The 22,546-nt window shown below is 41.3% G+C and overlaps 1 protein-coding gene across 11 annotated transcripts in view; it reads left to right on the forward strand.

Annotated features, from left to right (window-relative positions):
- The window catches only part of LOC124152559 (multiple epidermal growth factor-like domains protein 6), a 317,625-nt gene that overhangs the window by 178,807 nt on the left and 116,272 nt on the right, over window positions 1-22,546 (forward strand). For all 11 annotated transcript variants that reach the window (XM_048394515.1, XM_048394508.1, XM_048394506.1 and 8 more), the window contains exons 5-6: window positions 16,778-16,900; window positions 18,220-18,342. In XM_048394515.1, coding sequence (XP_048250472.1) covers window positions 16,778-16,900; window positions 18,220-18,342 — 246 coding nt within the window. The remainder of the gene's footprint in view (window positions 1-16,777; window positions 16,901-18,219; window positions 18,343-22,546) is intronic.

The following is a 22,546-nucleotide window of genomic DNA, read 5'->3' on the forward strand; positions in this document are numbered from 1 at the left end:
ACTCACCCAACCACCCACCCACCCACTCACTCACTCACTCACTCACTCACCCACCCACCCACCCACTCACTCACTCACCCACTCACTCACAGGTATTGTTGAGACACACTGTTGAGGATCACTTTGCTGGACACGAGCACACAGACTGAATTGATCACCATGTCATGTGTTTATGGATCCATAATTGCTCTTTCGAAGAAAAAAACAATCACATCTAATCTTGTGTGTCCCAACTTGAGGTACATATTTATGTTTAACTGCCAACGAATATCTGTAAACACAGTCTAAGAAACATAAACAGCACTAAACTGAGCTAAACTTAGACAAGACGAGTTAACAATGATGCTTAATGGCCGAACTAGCTGGGAGAGGTTTCCTCATGTCTGTCATCCAGCACCTTGATAGTTCCAGTGTCTGCACATTCAGTTCCATGTTCCTTCGTCCACCATCTCATGAAATGCTGACTAACTTTAGAATTTATTCCAAGTTACTGAAAGGTCAGTTAGATTTTAGTTCCTTTGAACAGTCAGCATAGTGTGTGTGTGGGGAGAGGGGGGGTGGGGGGGGGGGGTGGAGGGCAAAGTGATGCAGGTCTTAGATGTTTACCACTTTGATGAAACCTACGAACCTAGAATTGTAATCAGCCAAATCTGAGAGAAGGTTGACAGTCACATTCTCATCCTACCGGGTACCCATTTACTGCTGGGGAAACAGATATATTTCCAAAGGAGTGGGACAGAACCAAGCCCCAACATCAACATCAACACCACCATCACCATGAACATCATCAACACCATCACACATCAACATCAACACCACCATCACCAAACATCAACACCGTTAAACATCAACATCATCAACACCATCAAACATCAATATCATCAACACCATTAAACATCAACATCATCAACACCATCAAACATCAACATCAACACCACCATCAAACATCAACATCATTATTACCATCACACATCAACATCATCAACACCATCACACATCACCATCAACATCAACACCACCATGATGCATCGACATCAACACCACCATCAAACATCATCATCAGCATCAACACCACCATCACGCATCGACATCAACACCAAAATCACGCATCGGCACAAACACCACCATCACACATCACCAACAACATCAACTCCACCGTCCCACATCAGGTTGCCTGCAAGCTGTGTGCCGTCTATGTTAGCCACGTGCTGCTTCTGCAGGCAGGTCAATGCTCGGCCTGTGTAGCTGTAGACTTATTTATGTCATGTTTATTTGCGTGTGTATAAGGAACGGGCTTCTGAAGAGGACGTGTTTCTTTTAGCACAGATTTCCAACATGGCCATGAGGCAACGTTGCTACAAGAACAGAGTTCTAACTCCACCATGTTGATATAGATGCAGACTCATATTTAATGTCCTATTCTTTGAAAAGGAAGACATTTTTCGAAGGGGTGATGTATTGCGAAAGAAAACATTGATGCCTTGCGGCCAACCTGTACTCCAGTGATGCTGTCACTCACTCACTCATGCACCCATGCATCTAGGGGAGACAGGTTTGAAGATACATATAGAGAATCTCACCCGAGTGTCTTTTGATATCAAATATATCAACACGAGTTGATAAAAGTGGAAAACTCCGAGGCTTGATATATTTGATATCAAAAGACACGAGGGTGAGATTTTATTTATCATCCAACATCAATCTTCCAACTTTTTCAATTTGTAGACAGTAATTAGCAGTGTCTACAGTGTAAAAAGTACTGCTAACAGCTTCAGTAGCAGAGCCATTAATGATGTCATTTGATTGTGACGTCTTGGTAACCAATGACGTCACAATGGTCTGCAACTGTTTCCATGGTTACTGGTTCCTGTGTTTGTGCCACAGATTCTTGTGTCTCATTCCCGTTACCTTTTTGCCTTGTCACCTATTCCTGAGTTAATTGACTGAAAGTGTTCAGTTTTGAACCTTCACGAACAAGTCTGGAATTTCTGGGCTCGATCGTAGCGCCATCACTGGCTATTACGAGTTATGTCCCTTCTATTTCCCTCCTACTGACCAATCAGATTCCACCTCTCATATCACTTGCATTTGCTTCAAACAAAATGGCCGCACCCAGTCAAAACAATCTGATCAATTATCATGATCTATATTGTGATAAAACGGGTCTTGCTTCCCGAAGTGCATCAGGTCATGGGAGTACCTTGATTAAAAACATGAAAAGATTTTGAAAATATCTTTTAACATTAAGTTGATGGTACACATGCTTTGCAAATCCTGCAGTTCACCAAAAACTACATGACAGTTTGTGAACCGGATGTCAATTTCTTGGTTTGATTGGACTGTGCATAGACTGGTTAGTCCAGGCAAAATATAGAATTCCAGCCTAGTTTGGCAAGGGTGGAAACTGGGCTTTTCTAGTCAATTAACTCCCTTTCCTCGGAAAGATAATGAGAACTAGATTAGAGAATTCCCTTGGGAAACAACTTACCTGTATCAGGGGTATCACATTCTGGTACGTGTCACCATACCTTGATAGCGCGGATCGTTACTCATAATATCTATCACTGGTTTGTCAGGCCCAAGCTTAATTTACAGGCATGATATAGCTTGAATATCGCTGGCTGTGGCGTAAAGCAACATTCATTCACTTAAATGTCTTTCCAGTTAGCCAGTATTCATCTGACCTGTCAATCTGCATAGGTTGTCTCCGCAACTTAAGCAAAGACCATGGTGATATATTATATTTGTACAGGAACGCTGACTGTGTAGAATATATCATATTCTTGGAATACTCCATGTTTATTGACAACATATGTTTTTCCGATCTGAGTGTGTGGATCTTGTATAAAAAGTAGAGTAAATATTTGCTGGGAGTAAGTTTCCTACTTACGATGTTCTTTTGACATGTTCTGCGGGCCTCCTTGGCAATGTTTTTATATGGTGGGTAAATTCTGAGGCCTTTTCATTAAGCTGTTTGTAGACAACTGACTTATGTTTTGGCTAAAGGTTTTCTATTTGATGACTTGTTTAAGATATAGATATAGTTTCCAGTACATAAAGGTAGCTGCTATACTTACCCCGCCACACACAAGTAGATCAGTCATACCATCTCGTTTGTAACAGGATTTTTATCTGTGAATCAAGGTTGGACTTGGCTAATTGGCAGTCGTAGCAAATTTAATTAAAGTCCCTCAAATATTGGTTTCTAGGCCAGCTAAGCTGCCAGGCAAAAGAACATATACACCCATGTGTGATGGTGGCTTAAATTGTGAAACAAACAAAAAATGGTTATTTAATGGTGATGAATTTGAAAGAGGGGTCATAGTTGGTTTTGTTTTATCACAATATAGATCTTGACATCGATCAGATCGTCTTGACTGGGCGCCACCATTTTGTTTAAAGCAAATGCAAGTGATACGAGAGGTGAATCTGATTGGTCCATAGGAGCTGCATATAGGGGTCATAACTGGTAATAGCCACACGCGGCGCTTCAATCGAGCCCAGGAAATCCAGCCCAGTTCGGCAAGGGTGGAAACTGGACATTTAAAGTCAGTTAACTCTCTTGCCTCGGGAAGAAGGGCGACTGTCAGTCTAGTAAAGTTTTGATAACATTTTTAAGTGTATAAGCAGAGGTCCTCTTTAAAGGAAGCATGCTTGCTGCGGTCAGGATGATTCAGTATATAATTCAGTTCTTAATTCAGTATGTGATTCAGTACATCACTGATGGTGATTCAGTACAAAATTCATTATGTGATTCAGTACAAAATTCATTATGTGATTCAGTGCAAAATTCATTTTGTGATTCAGTACAAAATTCATTATGTGATTCAGTACAAAATTCAGTATGTGATTCAGTACATAATTCAGTGTGTGATTCAGTACATAATTCAGTACATCACTGATTTGTGGTTAAGTACATAATTCAGTATGTGATTCAGTACATAATTCGGTGTGTAATTCAGTACATAATTCAGTATGTGATTCAGTACATAATTCAGTATGTGATTCAGTACATAATTAAATATTTGATTCAGTATATGACTCAGATAGTTATTCAATCTCTGTCTTGTGGTTCAGTGACAGCAGACACGCTGCTCTTTAAGTAAGGGAAATATGTTTTTGTAAGTTTAAATTATTTTTTTAAAGTCTTGCTTTCTCCCATAATGTCAGAGCTTACATTCTCTGTGATAGTGTTTGTCTGACAAGATCCCTAAATTAGGATGACAAGTGTTCCCGTTGAGATGCTGCACAAGTGTTTAAGGTTGAAATGAACCCCCGGACTTTCAGCTCATAAATTGGTTTCTCATGTTTGCCCGACATTCCACGAGTAAACAATGCAGAAGTTTGCCAAACTTAAATTTGTAACTCCAAAACAAGTTAACAGAAAAATTAGAAACAGTAACATGATTCCTGGAGAGTGCTTGAAAGGCCTCATTCTTGTCTTGAGAATTTAGAGTGAGTGAGTGAGCATGGTTTTACGCACCTTTTAGCAATATTCCAGCAATATCACGGCAGGGAACACCAGAAATGGGCTTCACACATTGTACCCATGTCGGGAATCGAACCCGGGTCTTTGGCGTGACAAGCAAATGCTTTAACCACTAGGCTACCTGACCGCCCCTGAGAATTTAGGAAATCATTTTGCAACATAATTGTAATGAGACCATTGCAAGAAATGCAGCATAGTCTGATCACAATTGTAAGTTTCTTCATAAAAAAATCCCCCTCATTTCTCAAAGTACTTTCTAATATCATTATCTTAAGTATGAATTTGAATATGATCCAGTCTGGACCAAGCAAACCATCCCCTCTCTCAAACCCCATAGCACATATTTAAATACACAGTCACCCATTCACACTCTTGAGGCTTCCTTAATACTCAAGACTTCCCTGATGGAACGACCCCTGAAGATCCGGGGTAGAATTGGTCTTCAGCAACCTATGTGTCGTGAAAGGCGACTTATGTTTGTCATAAGAGGTGACTAACGGGATCAGGTAGTCTGACTTGCTGACTTGGTTGATGCATGTCATTGTATCCCAATTGTGTGGAACGATGCTCATGATGTCAATCACTGGATTGTCTGGTCAGGACTTGATCATCTACAGACCGCCATCATATAGCTGAAGTATTGCTGAGACTGCTGCGTTAAACAACAAACCAACAAATCCTTATGGAACTAGTTGTACATAATCTTAAAGATACGGTAACCAGGACAAGATGTTAGTCTAATCAAGACACCTGATAGCATCCCCTGCTGGTACCATCGCTCACATTACACTGCCTACTAGGGATGGGGGGGCTCGGGTGGCCCAGTCGTCTAAGGCGCCGCGATTCGCTGTGCAAAGTTGCGTCCCTTGGGCACGCCAGAAACCTATAATTGTGGGTTCGATTCCCGGTTTGCCCCGATTATGTTTCTAGGTTTGTCAGCACCATACCTATGCTTGTGGGTTTCACCGAAGTGGTAAACGTCTAAGACCTGCGTCACTTCGGGCTTTCCTCCCACATTAAGCTGACACGCCGCGATATAACTGGAATACTGTTAAAAGTGGCGTTAAACCCAACTCACTCACTCACTACTAGGGATGGGACGATACACCAACTGTGTGATCCCATATGTATCACGATACTTGCATATACTCTTATCTGTGGTGTGTAAGCCATCTTTTTCTTAGACAGGATGGCCAAATATACCTGGCACACAGTTGGCAGGGTCAAGTATGGCACAATGAATGAAAATATTTATGTTTTCACTGTAAACTTTCACTACTAATTAGTGTTTAGTGTAACAATTATTAAAGCGAACATTTAAGGTCAGACTCAATATTTTTTATTTAGTGTACGACTGTCATTGATACGTGTATCGAAAAGTAAAATATCGCGATCCACGGATGCATCGGAGTATTGTCCCACCACTACTGAGTACCTGACCAACCAATCCACAATAGCAGACTCTCTGGCAAACTTTGAATACTTCCACAGGTGAAGATGCTGGTATTTATTTAATGGTAGTAACTGATCTCAACAAAAACTATATATTTTATGTTGCAACCTTGCATTTGTTTTTAATGATTTTATGTCGGAAAGCATGTGGAAGTTTGAAGGACGTTAGAACCACGACATTAATCTATTATTTAAACCAACAAGAGCTGTGTATTTATGGTGGTGATTTTCAACTGAGGATATCGATACATGTCACAGATTAAATCTGAATATTGTCCCCTGGTGTTTATTTGAATAGCCCTGTAAATTGAAATATTGAAACATTGCTAACTGATATCTTGTTTCAATGCATTTCAGAAATAAACAAGTTCAGCCTCTGATTAGTACAATGTGTGTATTGGCTTACAAGGCCCGTGGGCTGTTTAATTGATGACAAATATTGACCAGGCATTAAATATCATGTAGCTATCTTCCGATGTGTGCACGGTACAGCGTGCATCTCACACAACCCACCCAGGCCCTCGGTGGGACAATAGGCATAAAGACGTAATGCGTGTTAAGGAAACTGTCAATGTTTTGGTCTGGTGAGTACTCTGTGATGAAGTGACACGCCCACCTTTTAATTAAGTCTTCCTTATGCTTGCTAGTGTTGTACTTCCTAAACAACATACTCACACTCAGTTGTACTTCGACCCACTTCAACCAGACGAACTGACACATCACACAGGAAGTGATACCCACGAGATGTCAAGTGTGGGATTGTGGGTGAAAAAATTCTATGTGTACTTTATATAGGTTTGAAATACATTAGGATAAGTCAAATTCAGCCGCCAAACAAAATGTTTACTTTCGACTCGTACGTGATGAACCGCCGCAAGTCCCACCATCTGCTGCCTGTGATATCGGAATCTTCTAGTCACTGAACAGTTATGTTATTTTTTCACAAATATGCAAATGAGACATCAAAGTGGCAGGAGACCTCCTCACATACACTCAGAAATATCGGGACATAAGTTACAGCAGTGCATCGTGGGAAGTGGAAATTACAGACCGATGTCCCAAAAGCGTTGATCAATCCCACAATTCAATCTGAGGATACCCTAAAATCAGCGTTTCCATTTTGGCTCTACTTCCAGTGTTTATTCAGATATTGGCATAAACATAACTGTAAAGCCCTCCTTCGGCAGCACCAACATGGCCGTGAGTGATCATGTATTACTACACCCAGCACCAATCAATTACGCAAATAGTGCATTATGGGCACGCGCTGGTTTGATCTGTATGGATGAAAGGCTCACCGTCTACACGACCATGTTCACTCCACAACCCTCCTCGCTCACCGACCTGCATATACTATCACAAGGCGTGGCCAATGGGCGTCTGATTGCCTTGTAGACCATATTCAGTTGCGGCTTCTGATAGATTTACTATATGTCAACTCTGCTGAGTGATTCTCCAAAAACATCAAAGACAAATCGGTAACCGATTCTTTGAAAACTGATATTTCCTTTCATAAAAAGGAATTCATGATTGTTTTTGAATATGCATGTTTGATTTTATTCGATGAAGGCATGTAGTGAAAACATTGAAGGATAACATTTGAGTTTCTATTCAGGGCATGTCAAACACTTCAACTGCTTGTGGACCTGTATTTACGTATTTATTCAAATTCTTGACATCGATTATTGATTTTACAAACTCCATTATGATTAAAAAATATTTTGAATATTTTTGCTGTTAATAGACTCATATTTTCTACATTATTTTTATGTTGTATATCAATAAAATTCTTTCTGATATCCATGTTAACTATCAAGTGAAAGCATTTGTTTTTTCAATATCACTTACTCCATTTCCTGACAGATCATTAATCCATCTTATGTTTTTTGTTCGCTGGTTTACAACGTGTTCGGCCCAAAATTCAATATATGTGATTAAAAATGAATAAATAAATTTAACTTTCAAATTTAGTTTGTGATCGTAGTTGCAATAATCAGCAGGTTATTTTAATTTGTGTGGAAGTGGAAGAGGACATCAGTGTGGTGATAAAGGTTTTCGTTATCAATCAACTCCAGTGATTTCAGGAGGCGTAGTGTTGGTTCTCCCTCCCTGGGCAACTATAGATCACGCCCACGTTACTGGTTAAACAGAATCTGTGGCAACTATAGATCACGCCCACGTTACTGGTTAAACAGAATCTGTGGTAACATGTTTTGTCAAATGTCCTTTTTTTCTTTCGAACTTCATTTTTTAATGCTGGTCGGCACATCAACTAACAAAGTGAGTGAGTGAGTGAGTGAGTGAGCGAGTGAGTGAGTGAGTGAGTGAGTGAGTGGGTGGGTGGGTGGGTGGGTGGGTGAGTGAGTGAGTGAGTGAGTGAGTGAGTGAGTGAGTGAGTGAGTGAGTGAGTGAGTGAGTGGGTGGGTGGGTGGGTGAGTGAGTGAGTGAGTGAGTGAGTGAGTGAGTGAGTGAGTGTGTGAGTGAGTGAGTGTCCGAGTGAGCTGCTTTTAGCAATATTTCAGCAATATCACAGCGGGGGACACCAGAAATGGGCTTCACACATTGTAATCGAGTCTGGGTTGTCAGTGTGACGAGTGAACCCCCCCACACAGATAGCCTCCCATGCAGGCCTTGCAACCTCATTAGGGCATTGTAACCTCTTTAGAGCACCATGACCTTGTTAGGGCCCGGTACCTGTAACGTCATCAGGGCACTGTAACTCCATCACCATGCACCGTTACGTGCACAATCCTTTTCCCAGCAAACATCAAACAAAACAAATGAGTCACCATTTAAACCTTAAGTTCTAGTTTCGTGTGCAAGCATTTAAGACATTACGATTAGCTGTTTAATTACTCTCACAGAAACCTGAAAAAGAAGTAAGTTACTAGTGTAAGCGGAAAGAAGACTTAAAACAAGTTGTTGCAGTTGGCACATGTGTTGATGATACGCTGTACGAGTCAGAGCGTAGGAACCTGTCCAACATCTTCTTTCATACCTTAGCTAATATGGGAGGACCAGTATTTGCTGGGCTAATTAAAAGGTTTTAATTTCATGGAAGATATATGGCTGGATGGGTGGGTGGATGGGTGGGTGGATGGATGGATGGATGAATGGATGGGTGGATGGATGGGTGGATGGAATGGATGGATTGATGGATGGGTGGGTGGGTGGATGGATGGATGGATGAATGGGTGGATGGATGGATGGATGGATGGATGGATGGATGGATGGATGGATGGATGGGTGGGTGGGTGGGTGGATGGATGGATGGATGGATGGGTGCGTGGATGGATGGAATGGATGGATGGATGGATTGATGGGTGGGTGGGTGCGTGGGTGGATGGATGAATGGACAGACGGGCGGGTGGGTGTTCGTGAAATTAAAAGGTTCTAATTTCATGAAAGATGGATGGATGGATGGACGGATGGATCTATTTGGGCATAAGAAGTAATTCTATATTCTGTCAAATTAAGCTTCCGAAAAATGCTTAGTGCACTTCTGTAGGCCCTGGTCCAACTAAGAAGTTATAATTTCATGAAGGAAAAGTCAGTATGCAAGCAGATTTCTGGATAAGGAGTCAGGTCCTTTTTGCGATTTTACAAGTTATGTTTAGTAATCGTGTAAATTTCTTGAAAGGTGAGGTGAAATGGGGCTTGACATCACGTTCAAGATTGTTGCACTGATATAGCAATGTGCATGCATGTGTGTGTGTGTTGGTGGGGGAGGGGGTGTGATTTAGTGTGTGGCTGCTTGTCCCAGTGCCGATTGTATAGTGCTAACCCACTGAGATACCATGCCGTTTAACATGAATACCCCACTTGGATACAGTAAACTGACTCCGAGCCGACCACTCCTTGTTTTACCCCCTTAGTGTAGAGCGCCAGGCAGGGTAACAACAAATACCATCTTTTAATGTATGAAAGGCCAAGGATCGAACCAACGACCTTCCGCTTTCCACGGACCACGGAGTTGGTTATATTATTTGCATGTATATGTGTGGAGCCCTCAGGCACTAGAAGTGGCTCCGTGACATTAGAAGTGGCTCCATGATATCAGAAGTGGCTCCGTGACATTAGAAGTGGCTCCATGACATCAGAAGTGGCTCCGTGACAGCCCCGGGAAATCCTGGAGTCAGGTGATAGGCGTCCATGTTTTTCCTAATCAGCTGCAAGAAAGAGAACCTCGGTCCTATTCAGCTTTGATCGTGTGACAAGCAGTGCCGATAATGTAACACAAATACAAGGAATACAAGTAAATATTTGTTTTGGGTGTGAGATCCCCAAATACAACATATAATCGCAGCATCATTAAAAATGATCATGGAAATTATCACAGCTAGATTAAACATGATCGTTGAGGTGCCTCCTTTCATTGTTGTTGGAGATGTTGCACGCTGGGGAGTTGGAAGATTCCAGTTCCGTGTCACATCCACAAACTTCAGGACAACCCTTTGTTAGAGAGTGGATGCCTGTTTGAAGGTGGTGGTTGGCAGAGGCTCAAGAAACAGCCATATGTGTCCATGTGTGGGAATATCCACCAACTTCAGGACAACCCTTTGTTAGAGAGTGGATGCCTGTCTGAAGGTGGTGGTTGGCAGAGGCTCAAGAAACAGCCATATGTGTCCATGTGTCAGAACATCCAAGTGTTTTGTTTCAGTATAGCAAAGATAATGTACATGGTGTCTAGGTTTGCTTAACGACCCTCACCACCACTGACTCCTCTGACTATACCTGGCAATACCTTGACTATACCCAGGCATATCCTGACTATACCTCACCTATACCTTGACTATACCCAGGCATACCCTGACTATACCTCCACTATACCTTGACTATACCCAGCCATACCCTGACTATATCCTGACTATACCCAGGCATACCCTGACTATACCTCACCTATACCCTGACTATATCCTCAGCTGTACCTTGACTATACCCAGCCATACCCTGACTATACCCAGGCATACCCTGACTATACCTCCGCTATATCCTGACTATATCCTCAGCTGTACCTTGACTATACCCAGCCATACTCTGACTATACCTCACCTATAACCTGACTCTATCCTGACTATACCCAGCCATACCCTGACTATATCCTGACTATACCTCAGATATACCCTGACTATACCTCTGCTATACCCTGACTATATCCTCAGCTATACCTTGACTATACCCAGCCATACCCTGACTCTATCCTGACTATACCTCACCTGTAACCTGACTATACCCAGCCATACCCTGACTATATTCTGACCATACCTCAGCTATACCCTGACCATACCTCAGCTATACCCTGACTATACCCCAGCTATTCCATGACTATACCCTGGCTGCCCAGGTCATCTGTCCCAGTCTTCCTCGTCTATGATTTTTTTTTTGCGAGTTTTTTATTGTTATTATTAGTTTCATGGTCCTGTGCACCATCGCACTCCAATGACCCACTCATCGTATCTGTCAGCGATCTTACCACAACCACTTAGACTCCTATACACATCCAAGGAAATCATGCATACAAATTTCAAAGTTAAATCTAAACGAAAAAACAACATTGCTCTTATGTTGTTCCTTCAAATGGGGGCGGTCGGGTAGCCTAGTGGTTAAAGCGTTCGCTCGTCACGCCGAAGACCCGGGTTCGATTCCCGACATGGGTACAATGTGTGAAGCCCATTTCTGGTGTCCCCCGTCGTGATATTGTTGGAATATTGCTAAAAGCGGCGTAAAACCAAACTCACTCACTCCTTCAAATGACTGACATCAGTTTATATGGACTTGCTAATGACCAACAATCAATCACCACATTCCTTCAGTACAGCCTTGTAGCAAGTCTAACAGACAGGGAGACCGGAGGGAGTGTTGGTTATTTGGCTCGCTATACAAGTGTACCCTTACTCTGTCACTTGTGAGCTTGTCGGGAACTATGTTTTGAAATGACTCATGAATATCTAGGATGTGTTTGAGATGAGCTTGATGCCGACATTAATTCTGTAATTCTACCCACTCCAGGTATTTCATGACCGGCATATTGATGTTGTACGGAGATAAACATAGAAGTTCACCAAGTATACTTAGAGTACAAACACAAACTTTAATGTTGTCTTTACGAGGAGAAAGTGTTTTTCTATATTTAGTGGTTTTTATTTAATATGTAAATAAATCACCGATTCAACATTAATTTACATGCACTTTGTGAAGATTGTATGTGGGGATGAAGTTGGCCTAGAGGGCATTATACAAATGGGCACCCCATGGTCAACATTTCACCAAAAGTAGGTTCTTCTGGACAGTAGTCCATCTGTACTCCTCTCTGTCTCAGTGCTGCTGATACTGATGATGCTGATGTGTTATTTTGGGGGGACCAGATTCAGAGCTTACAAAATTGTCAAAACCAATGAAAGATCTGCTCAGAAATATTATCCATTAGTATGTACATGTATCAGAATATATTTTACAAAACAATGGCACTTAAAATTCTGTTCAACTTTGATTTATATCAGAATATATAAAGAAGAAAATGGTTTGAAAGTTAAAAGAATTCCAGTCTGATCTATCTTGAGGAACTAGTAGCCCAGGCATCTATGATGTGAGTTGTCTCCCTTAGCTACCAGGATCTGCAGTTTGTTTGATAAAGCCCCATTAGCCAATGGATATATCAATACACCAGATCTATATCACTGCCGACTGTCCTCCCCTGTCAAACTGACATGTCGTGATACAACTGTGATAGTGCCCTAAACCCAACTCACTCACTTACTCACTCACTCACTCACTCACTCACTCACTCACTCACTCACTCACTCACTCACTCAATAGAAATTAAAGAACATTACTTGACAGATTTATTATAGTAATATGAATAATCAGGTGTTCTTTAACTTCTATTGTGTAGTATAGCACAGTCCGATGCTTTTGTTTGGTCACTTATGGTCCACTCTGTATGCTGGACATTGGCCTTGGGTGATTATGTGACACTGGTCAGGGACCACTATCAGGGCATTCCATCACTGTACTTGGAGTTACAAAACTTGAGTTGAATACACCCGAGTGGCTCTGTAACACTTGGACTTACAAAACAGGACAAGAAGGGATCAGCCCATGATTCCACCAGTAGTCTGTCATACAGATCCTAAAACAAATATATCCAAAACAGCCCATGCAAGTCTATACTATTTTACAAGTCTAGATTACTGCAGTTGAAAATGAAGAAAGTATATTGGCTTCTTCTTATTATATTTTGTTAAGATAATTTACCAACTGTCTTTTTCTGTCAAATGTCTTCATTTCTAAGACTAGATGTTAGTCTTCATGAGCTGCTGTCTATCAAGTGGTCTTGTAGGGAAACAATAACCATCTCCTGAAATATAATACAAACAAAGCTTGAGACTTTCACAAACAGCTCTAGTCTATTATCTTGCTAAAGTTCACCCTGATTATGTGTCTTGGTTTGTCTGTACCATGTTCGTATGTTTCATGAAGGTGGTTGACATCTCTGACCTTCATCACGTCAGGCCATCAGTGGCCCCTAGATTCTTGTCCAGTATGGAAAATATTTACAATACAAGTTAATTACTACTCTGATGCCAAATTCAGATAATATAATTATTGCCTCCATCTGCAGGGTACACCATAAATAATAGAGCCATAGCATGTAGTGCTCCAAGTAATAGAGCCTAGGGGTGACTATTGGTCTGGAAATCACTATTGCGATAACTATTGATATTGAAAGAAACTATTGCGATAACTATTGATATTGAAAGAAACTATTGCGATAACTATTGATATTGCAAGCAACTATTGCGATAAATATTGAAAGTTTTCAGTGTATCATTTAGATGGATTTTAGAGTTGAATTAAACCTTGGAACTGAACTTTCGTTTGAATGTGATAACCATAACAACAAATAAAAAGTAAAGTTTGAGATATGACTGATTTGTTTTTTCTTTACTCTAATAACTTAAGAAAAAGAAACTTCCACATTACCATTTGTAAGTTACTACCACTCATGATGAAATGAAAAAACTAATTTGAACAGCATTGCATGTATTTTATTGAAACTGTAAAACTGTGGTAAATACAATCGAAACTATCGATATTCCTAACTTAAATACTATTGATTGGAAACTGATTTAACAATGGATTTATTGATTTTAAGTGCTTACCAATAGTAATAGAGCTGTAGTATGTAGTGCTCCAGGTAATAGAGCCGTAGTATGTAGTGCTCCAGGTAATAGAGCCGTAGAATGTAGTGCTCCAAGTAATAGAGCCGTAGTATGTAGTGCTCCAAGTAATAGAGCCGTAGTATGTAGTGCTCCAAGTTATAGAGCCGTAGTATGTAGTGCTCCAAGCAATAGAGCCGTAGTATGTAGTGCTCCAAGTAATAGAGCTGTAGTATGCAGTGCTCCAAGTAATAGAGCCGTAGTATGTAGTGCTCCAAGTAATAGAGCTGTAGTATGCAGTGCTCCAAGTAATAGAGCCGTAGTATGTAGTGCTCCAAGTAATAGAGCCGTAGTGTGTAGTGCTCCAAGTAATAGAGCCGTAGTATGTAGTGCTCCAAGTAATAGAGCCGTAGTATGTAGTGCTCCAAGCAACAGAGCCGTAGTATGTAGTGCTCCAAGTAATAGAGCCGTAGTATGTAGTGCTCCAAGCAATAGAGTCGTAGTGTGTAGTGCTCCAAGTAAAAGAGCCGTAGTATGTAGTGCTCCAAGTAATAGAGCTGTAGTATGTAGTGCTCCAAGTAATAGAGCCGTAGTATGCAGTGCTCCATGTAATATAGCCAGTTTATCCTAGCCGTGGTGGTATGGTAGTGGTAATCTCCTGTTTAGATGATTAAGAGCGATGGAGCATGTTCCCGGCAATAATTGTCTTATCAACCAATTAATAACCATCGTGAGTTGACCACCAAGTACTGTCCACTGGTCACCGACATCTGCTGACCAATCAGATCATACGATCAGGTCTTGACCTCTCACAGGCTTCATGTGTTGAATAGCCCTAATGACCCTAGTAATGCCATGAATCTCATGAATCACCATGTGGACTGCCCTAATCACAACACATGCCACTAGTTAACAAGTTATGGTCATAAAGTGGTCAGTAATTGGTCATCAGTAATCACATCACAAAGCGTTTGTCTACAATTATGGCCAGATCGGCTAATAGTTTCAATATGGTCCCTCCCCCTGCTGGAGAGGGGTCAGACAGTGGGAACTGCTGTCCACACCTGCCTCCCTCCTGAAACTGGCAGGGTCAGGCAAGGTAGTCGACTGTCCCCACCCTTTTCCACCTTGGGGACAGTAACTGGTCATCAGGACACATCACAAGGCAGGTGTTTAAAGTTGTGGCCCGAAGGTCTAATAGTTTCAATGTGGTATAGCGTGATGAACCCAGGAAGTACACTGTCCTTCTATCTGCCATCACAGCTGGTGGGGTCAGGCAAGGTGAACCTCTGTCTCCTCCCTCCTTGGTTTGATGGGTGAGCCATGGTGAACCAGTGCCTTCTCTCTCCCTGTCTTGAGGGGTCAGACAAAGTGAACTAGCATCTCCTCCCTCCCTGGTTTGAGGGGACAGGCAAGGTGAACCAGTGCCTTCTCCCTCCCTGTTTTGAGGGGTCAGACAATGTGAACTAGCATTTCCTCCCTACTGTCTCCTCCCTGCCTGTTTGAGGGGTCAGGCAAGGTGAACTAGCTCTGTGGGGTCAGCCCAGGTGGTCAAGCACAGGTGGTGTTTACAGAACTGGCAGTTGACACTGGGTATTTGTCAAAACATGAAAGAAAACATCAATTGTCACAGGGTTGCACATCTATTGTCATCAAACATGTCTGAATGAGATATGTATGTAGTCAGCAACAGGAGATTAATGGGATCAGTTGTACATGTTAGAGTAGAAATCTGTGAGAGTATATGGTGCAGGGTTTCATGCCGGGACACATTGTTTGTTTGTTTGTTTGTTGTTTAACGCCGCACTCAGCAATATTCCAGCTATATGACAGCGGTCTGTAAAATAATCGAGTCTGGACCAGACAATCCAGTGATTGACATCATGTGCATCGATCCACGCGATTGGGATCGATGACATGTGTCAACCAAGTCAGCGAGCCTGACCACCCGATCCCGTTAGTCGCCTTTTACGACAAGCATAGTCGCCTTTTACGGCAAGTATGGGTTGCTGAAGACCTATTCTACCCCGGAATCTTCACGGGTCCGGGACACGTTGGTCTTGTGTTGTGGTGCACTGTTGAAAACATGACCACCACCCTTCATTCCGAGTAACACGACATCTTGATTAAAGACTTTCAACACTGTAATCTCATTCTGTGTTTGTGTTTGTGTTTGTGTTTGTGTTTGTGTTTGTTGTTTGTTATTCCAACTGTATGATGATGGTAAATAATAAAGCCTGGGCCAGATGATCACCACCTTCATATAGCTGGAATATTGCTGAGTGCGGCATTAAACAACAAACAAACAAACAAACAAAACAAACACATCTGTTACAACCAGGCTCATTTATTTGAAACACACACATCTGTTTCAAACACACACATTTATTTGAAACACACACATCTATTTCAAACACACACATTTATTTGAAACACACACATCTGATACAAGTACACACACATATATATAGGGTTAGGTGAGCTATCTTGTGTAACCCCAGAACTGGCAGAAGGTCTCTCTTGTGTTCCATGTCAGGGTTAGGTGAGCTATCTTGTGTAACCCAAGAACTGGTTGAAAGTCTCTCTTGTGTTCCATGTCAGGGTAAGGTGAGCTACAGAACCTTGTGTCGCGTCATTAGACTCAGCATTGACATGTCTGTTTTTGTTCATGTTGCAGATGTCAACGAGTGCAGCATCAACAACGGCGGCTGTCAGAGTGACTGCAGCAACACCATCGGCTCCTACCAGTGCAAATGTCCCCGGGGCTTCGAACTCAACTCAGAGGGAAAGCAATGTCAAGGTAGGTCATGTGACTTTTCACCTTTATATTGGATAACTGACGTATAGCATGGTTGATGTGGGGTTACGGATAACAGATATAGGATAACGGTTTCCATGTTACCTGTAACAGTCTGTTCCATGAGTCTGTCCAGAATAAGGGAATTAATATTTAATGTCACATCGGCAATATTCCAGCCATATTGTGACCAAGGAGGGCGAGGGACATGTCTGTTGTAGAGATGTCATGTGATAAATGGCAACTCAAGGAACCAAGCAACAATCTCCGGTGGATGGTTCATCACATTTCTTTGTAATTCTTTGTTTAATAACACCCTTGTAAAATATTGATGCTCACAACGTTAACCACTGGTGTTTGGTCATCGTACTTGACAATATCTTTTATTGCACTGTTGACCATTGGTTTACTGCATCTGGCTGAGACCCATGAAGATCCGGGTTAGAATAAGTCTTCAGCAACCCATGCTTGCCGTAAGAGGCGACTATGCTTATCATAAGAGGCGACTAACGGGATCGGATTGTCAGGATCGCTGACTTTGTTCATGCATGTTATCGTATCCCACTTGTGTGGATTGATGCTCATGATGTCAGTCCCTGGATTGTCGGGTCCAGACTCGATTATTTATACAGACCACTGTTATATAGCTGGAATATTGCTGAGTGCGGTGTTAAACAACAAACAAACAAATAAACAAACAAAGCATCTGGCTGAATTAAGCCTCCAGGATTCAGCTCTAGTATTGCTGAGTGTGGGTGAAATCGGACTAACTCACTCACAAATATACCTGTGTATATATCTGTATGTATATATATATATATATATATCAGGGCTGGGATGAGTCCAAATTTACTACCCGGGTACCCACCCCCCTATCACCCAACCCTACCCGGGTACCCACTGTAGGTCTCAGGAGATGTCTCAAAACGTCCGATCGGGAACATTTTTAGCATAGCCCTGGCAAAACGTATTTAGACACATGTATTTAACAATCTGGTCATTCATACACTCAATTTGAATTATTTATGAGTTTTATTTTATTCAACCATATGAAAAATCAGAAGGAATGGGTGCATAGTCAGAAAGAAATGCGAACATTTGTGACTTGTAGTGTAACCATAGAGTTCTAGATAATTTTTGTCATTAAACAATATATCACAGGTAGACCTGTGGGTACCCGGGTCCTACTCAGTACCCACCCGACCCGGGTACCCAAGTTACCCGTCCCAGCCCTAATATATATATATTTATATATCCGTATATATCGGTATATATCTATGTCTATATCTGTATGTATCCGTATACCTGTGTAACGGTTTCAGACATCGATGAATGTGCTAACCATAACGGTGGATGTCAACATAAGTGTCTCAATACTAAGGGAGGCTTCAGCTGTGAATGCCCCAAAGGTCAAAGGTTACACGCTGACGGCCGTACCTGCATTCGTAAGTGCACAGCATGGCATGATAGTGTTTGGTGAAACTAACCTTTTGTTTTTCAGGTACAGTATTCGACGTAATAAGCGCCCAGGGCACTCTCAAAATTAGAAATAGGGTTGTCTTATTAGAATATTATTTTGGTGAAAAAAATAGTTGAAAGATCAATTTCCTGGTATATGCTGACAGCCTGAAATGTTACACGACAGATATATTTTTCCAGAATTTAATTGCCTATAATTAAGGGTGCATATAACACACGAGTGCGTATTTCACCCAAAAATAAGTCTTGTGTACATTAATCAATCAGAGGGGTGCTAATTGGGATTGTTCACTAACCAATATATTAGCAAATATCACCGTGGGCGCTTATTAGAGCAGGGCGCTTATTACGTCGAATACGGTAATATAAGAGAAATATAACTGTAAAAGAAAACATGAAGGGAAGATTTGGAAGACATGAAAAAGAGAATTGAATTTTTTATTCATTTTTTTAAATCCTCATCAATGTGTGATGAAACAATTGATGGATATGTAAATCACTACATCATGTGCACAAAGAATTACTGGGAATGAAATAAGTTATTTTCAAGGAAAAAAAAAAATTGCTTGTGAAGATATTTCCCCTTATTACAGATCCTAGAACTGTAGATAGTTGTGTTTTGTTGTGTCAGCTTCAGTGAAGGAGTTTCACTATTTATGTGTGATTATCTCCCCTTGAAGCCCTCTCGTCAGATAGAGTATGATGTATGTATTACTTACAGGATAAGTCTTTTGATGGCCCAGGGTAATGCTTTCTGTAATATGTTTGTGCTTATTTACTACCCAGTCTAGTGGATGATACATCATGGTTCCAGCGCCGCTACCAGTTAAGGGTTTGCCATTATCACATCAGGAGAATTTAGGATGTTTAACCTGGTAGGGCTAGCTTCTCCATCTGGCGATAGGACGTTATCAAATAGGATACTACTCTCAAGTCTTAGCTGTGGCAAGCAAAGATGACATATTGGAACTCATTTTGAAAGGATTAAGATAAACTTGTGCCACATCTTGAGGTATCTCAAGTGAGCGGGTATTACCATCATATTATCATATCATCGTATCTGTCTCATATTCCATGATTATGAAAGTTTGGGGGTCCCAGAAGCTGTGTGTTTATCAATATTCAATGTTTTAATAACTGCTTTCATTTAGATTTCTGTGTTCGATAATTACATTCAACATTCAAATCAACCATTTTGTGTTCAGACTTAGCATTCAATGTTTGATCATCATTCATCCGTTATTACTATTTAGCATTAGCATTCAACGTCTATATTTTTCATTCAACATTCACAAGTTAGATTATGATCGAAGATTCAACATTTAGAAATCGTATTAATTTGTCGTCATCATTCAGTCCTAACCATCCATATTAGAACTGATGTTGTTGCATAGCACCAGCATCTTACTTAGCGCTACGTGATTCAATCCAGATGAGGTTAACTTAATACAGCATATATACTGTATAGAAGTCAAAGAACACCCAATTCCTTCATATGGCTAGAGTTACTCTGTCACGCCATGACATACTGACTACAGTCACGTGAAAGATCAGGGCCCACTTGCACAAAGGAATCTTAGCACTAAGGCTATCGATATCGTAAGCCTATGTTAAAGTATGGGAGCTCTGATCATCTTAGCGCTAAGATCGCTTTGTGCAAGTGGGCCCAGGTGTTCCTTAACTTCTTTTGAGTAGTATACATTTATGTAATCGTTTCTTTTTCAGATACTTTTATCAGTCACAGTCCTATTTCCATATTTACCATTAGAAAACGTCATATATACATAGACTGAGTTAGTTCATTGAGGTTTTGAGCAGTATTGCAGTTGTATGACAACATGTGTCAGTAAAACCCGGAGTCACTTATAGGGTTGACGTTTCAAACTTGGTGAAACCAAGGTGTCTATGGAGCTGATAGTACTCACTCTTCGGTCACTCCATCATCGACAGACCAGACCGGCTTGGAACTGGAGCTGCAGGCCTCCATCCTCGTCCTGCATCATGACTGGAATTTATAATTTTGGGGTATTTTTTTTTACTAAAAGCCTAGCAAGTCTAGATCAAACTAACCAAGTCTTTGCTTGATTCACAGCAGAAGAGGAAAAAGAAATTCGAGGAAAAAAAAAATAAATTTTTAAGGCATGTTTTCATTGACTAAGTGTTGTCAATGGCGCTGACAAATCCAGGAATATCATCTTGTAAAACCCATCAGTGATCTGTATAATTAGACAGGTTCTTCAGTGAACGTTCAAAGTGGTTTGGAAACTACAACTTTCTGTTTCCTTGTTTGAAAGTGTGAGGAAGTGGGTTGGTATCTGCAGTGCAGGACTCCATTCCCTCATATCAGCATGGTATGCTCGCTTCCATGTACTGCGATTACGTCGGTGATATGGTGATAATTACTTCATACCAGGTCAGAGGTCGCCATGTTTTTCATGTGAGTAGATCAAAGTTTATCCCAGATGATGTGAAGCACTCCGTCACTCCCCAGGATGGGGAAGTGCTGACAAGTGCAGACCACTAATGAAAATTAATGTAGAGAATCTGTCACACTGGTCGTACTCCCCAAGTCTGGGGACAAAGTGGTGCCTAGTGCAAACACCAGATGGTGGCGGCCGTCTAGTGTTGGCAGTCATTGTTGTCCTGTGATGAACTGGGACTATACTGAGATGTGTATTAGAAGCAAGATGACAGGTCTCACAGAGAACACACTGGGGCTATACTGAAATGTGTATTAGAAGCAAGATGACGGGTCCCACAGAGAACACACTGGGGTTATACTGAGATGTGTATTAGAAGCAAGATGACAGGTCTCACAGAGAACACACTGGGGCTATACTGAAATGTGTATTAGAAGCAAGATGACGGGTCTCACAGAGAACACACTGGGGTTATACTGAGATGTGTATTAGAAGCAAGATGACAGGTCTCACAGAGAACACACTGGGGTTATACTGAGATGTGTATTAGAAGCAAGATGACAGGTCTCACAGAGAACACACTGGGGCTATACTGAGATGTGTATTAGAAGCAAGATGACGGGTCTCACAGAGAACACACTGGGGTTATACTGAGATGTGTATTAGAAGCAAGATGACAGGTCTCACAGAGAACACACTGGGGCTATACTGAGATGTGTATTAGAAGCAAGATGACGGTCTCACAGAGAACACACTGGGGTTATACTGAGATGTGTATTAGAAGCAAGATGACAGATCTCACAGAGAACACACTTGGGTTATACTGAGATGTGAATTAGAAGCAAGATGACGGTCTCACAGAGAACACACTGGGACGATACTGAGATGTGTATTAGAAGCAAGATGACAGGTCTCACAGAGAACACACTGGGGCTATACTGAGATGTGAATTAGAAGCAAGATGACGGGTCTCACAGAGAACACACTGAGGTTATACTGAGATGTGTATTAAAAGCAAGATGACAGGTCTCACAGAGAACACACTGGGGTTATACTGAGATGTGTATTAGAAGCAAGATGACGGGTCTCACAGAGAACACACTGGGGTTATACTTAGATGTGTATTAATAGCAAGATGACAGGTCTCACAGAGAACACACTGGGGTTATACTGAGATGTGTATTAGAAGCAAGATGACGGTCCCACAGAGAACACACTAGGGTTATACTGAGATGTGTATTAGAAGCAAGATGACGGTCTCACAGAGAACACACTGGGGTTATACTGAGATGTGTATTAGAAGCAAGATGACAGGTCTCACACTGGGGCTATACTGAGATGTGTATTAGAAGCAAGATGACGGGTCTCACAGAGAACACACTGGGGTTATACTGAGATGTGTATTAAAAGCAAGATGACAGGTCTCACAGAGAACACACTAGGGTTATACTGAGATGTGTATTAGAAGCAAGATGACGGGTCTCACAGAGAACACACTGGGGCTATACTGAGATGTGTATTAGAAGCAAGATGACGGGTCTCACAGAGAACACACTGGGGCTATTCCACACATTCGTCGAAAATATATTTTATCTTTTTTCTCCTATTTGTTTTGAGATTATTAGGAGACATTTGATATCGTATTTTTTGTGTCTATATTCTTTCCCACATTAAGACATTTGTAAAAAACATGCATTTTATAAAAAAAAGTAACTTCAAATCACTTGAGCAGGATCATATTGACATGCAT

This window comes from Haliotis rufescens, unplaced genomic scaffold (assembly GCF_023055435.1).
Source record: "Haliotis rufescens isolate VD_foot unplaced genomic scaffold, xgHalRufe1.0.p SCAF_13, whole genome shotgun sequence".
Taxonomy (NCBI): Eukaryota; Metazoa; Mollusca; class Gastropoda; order Lepetellida; family Haliotidae; genus Haliotis; species Haliotis rufescens.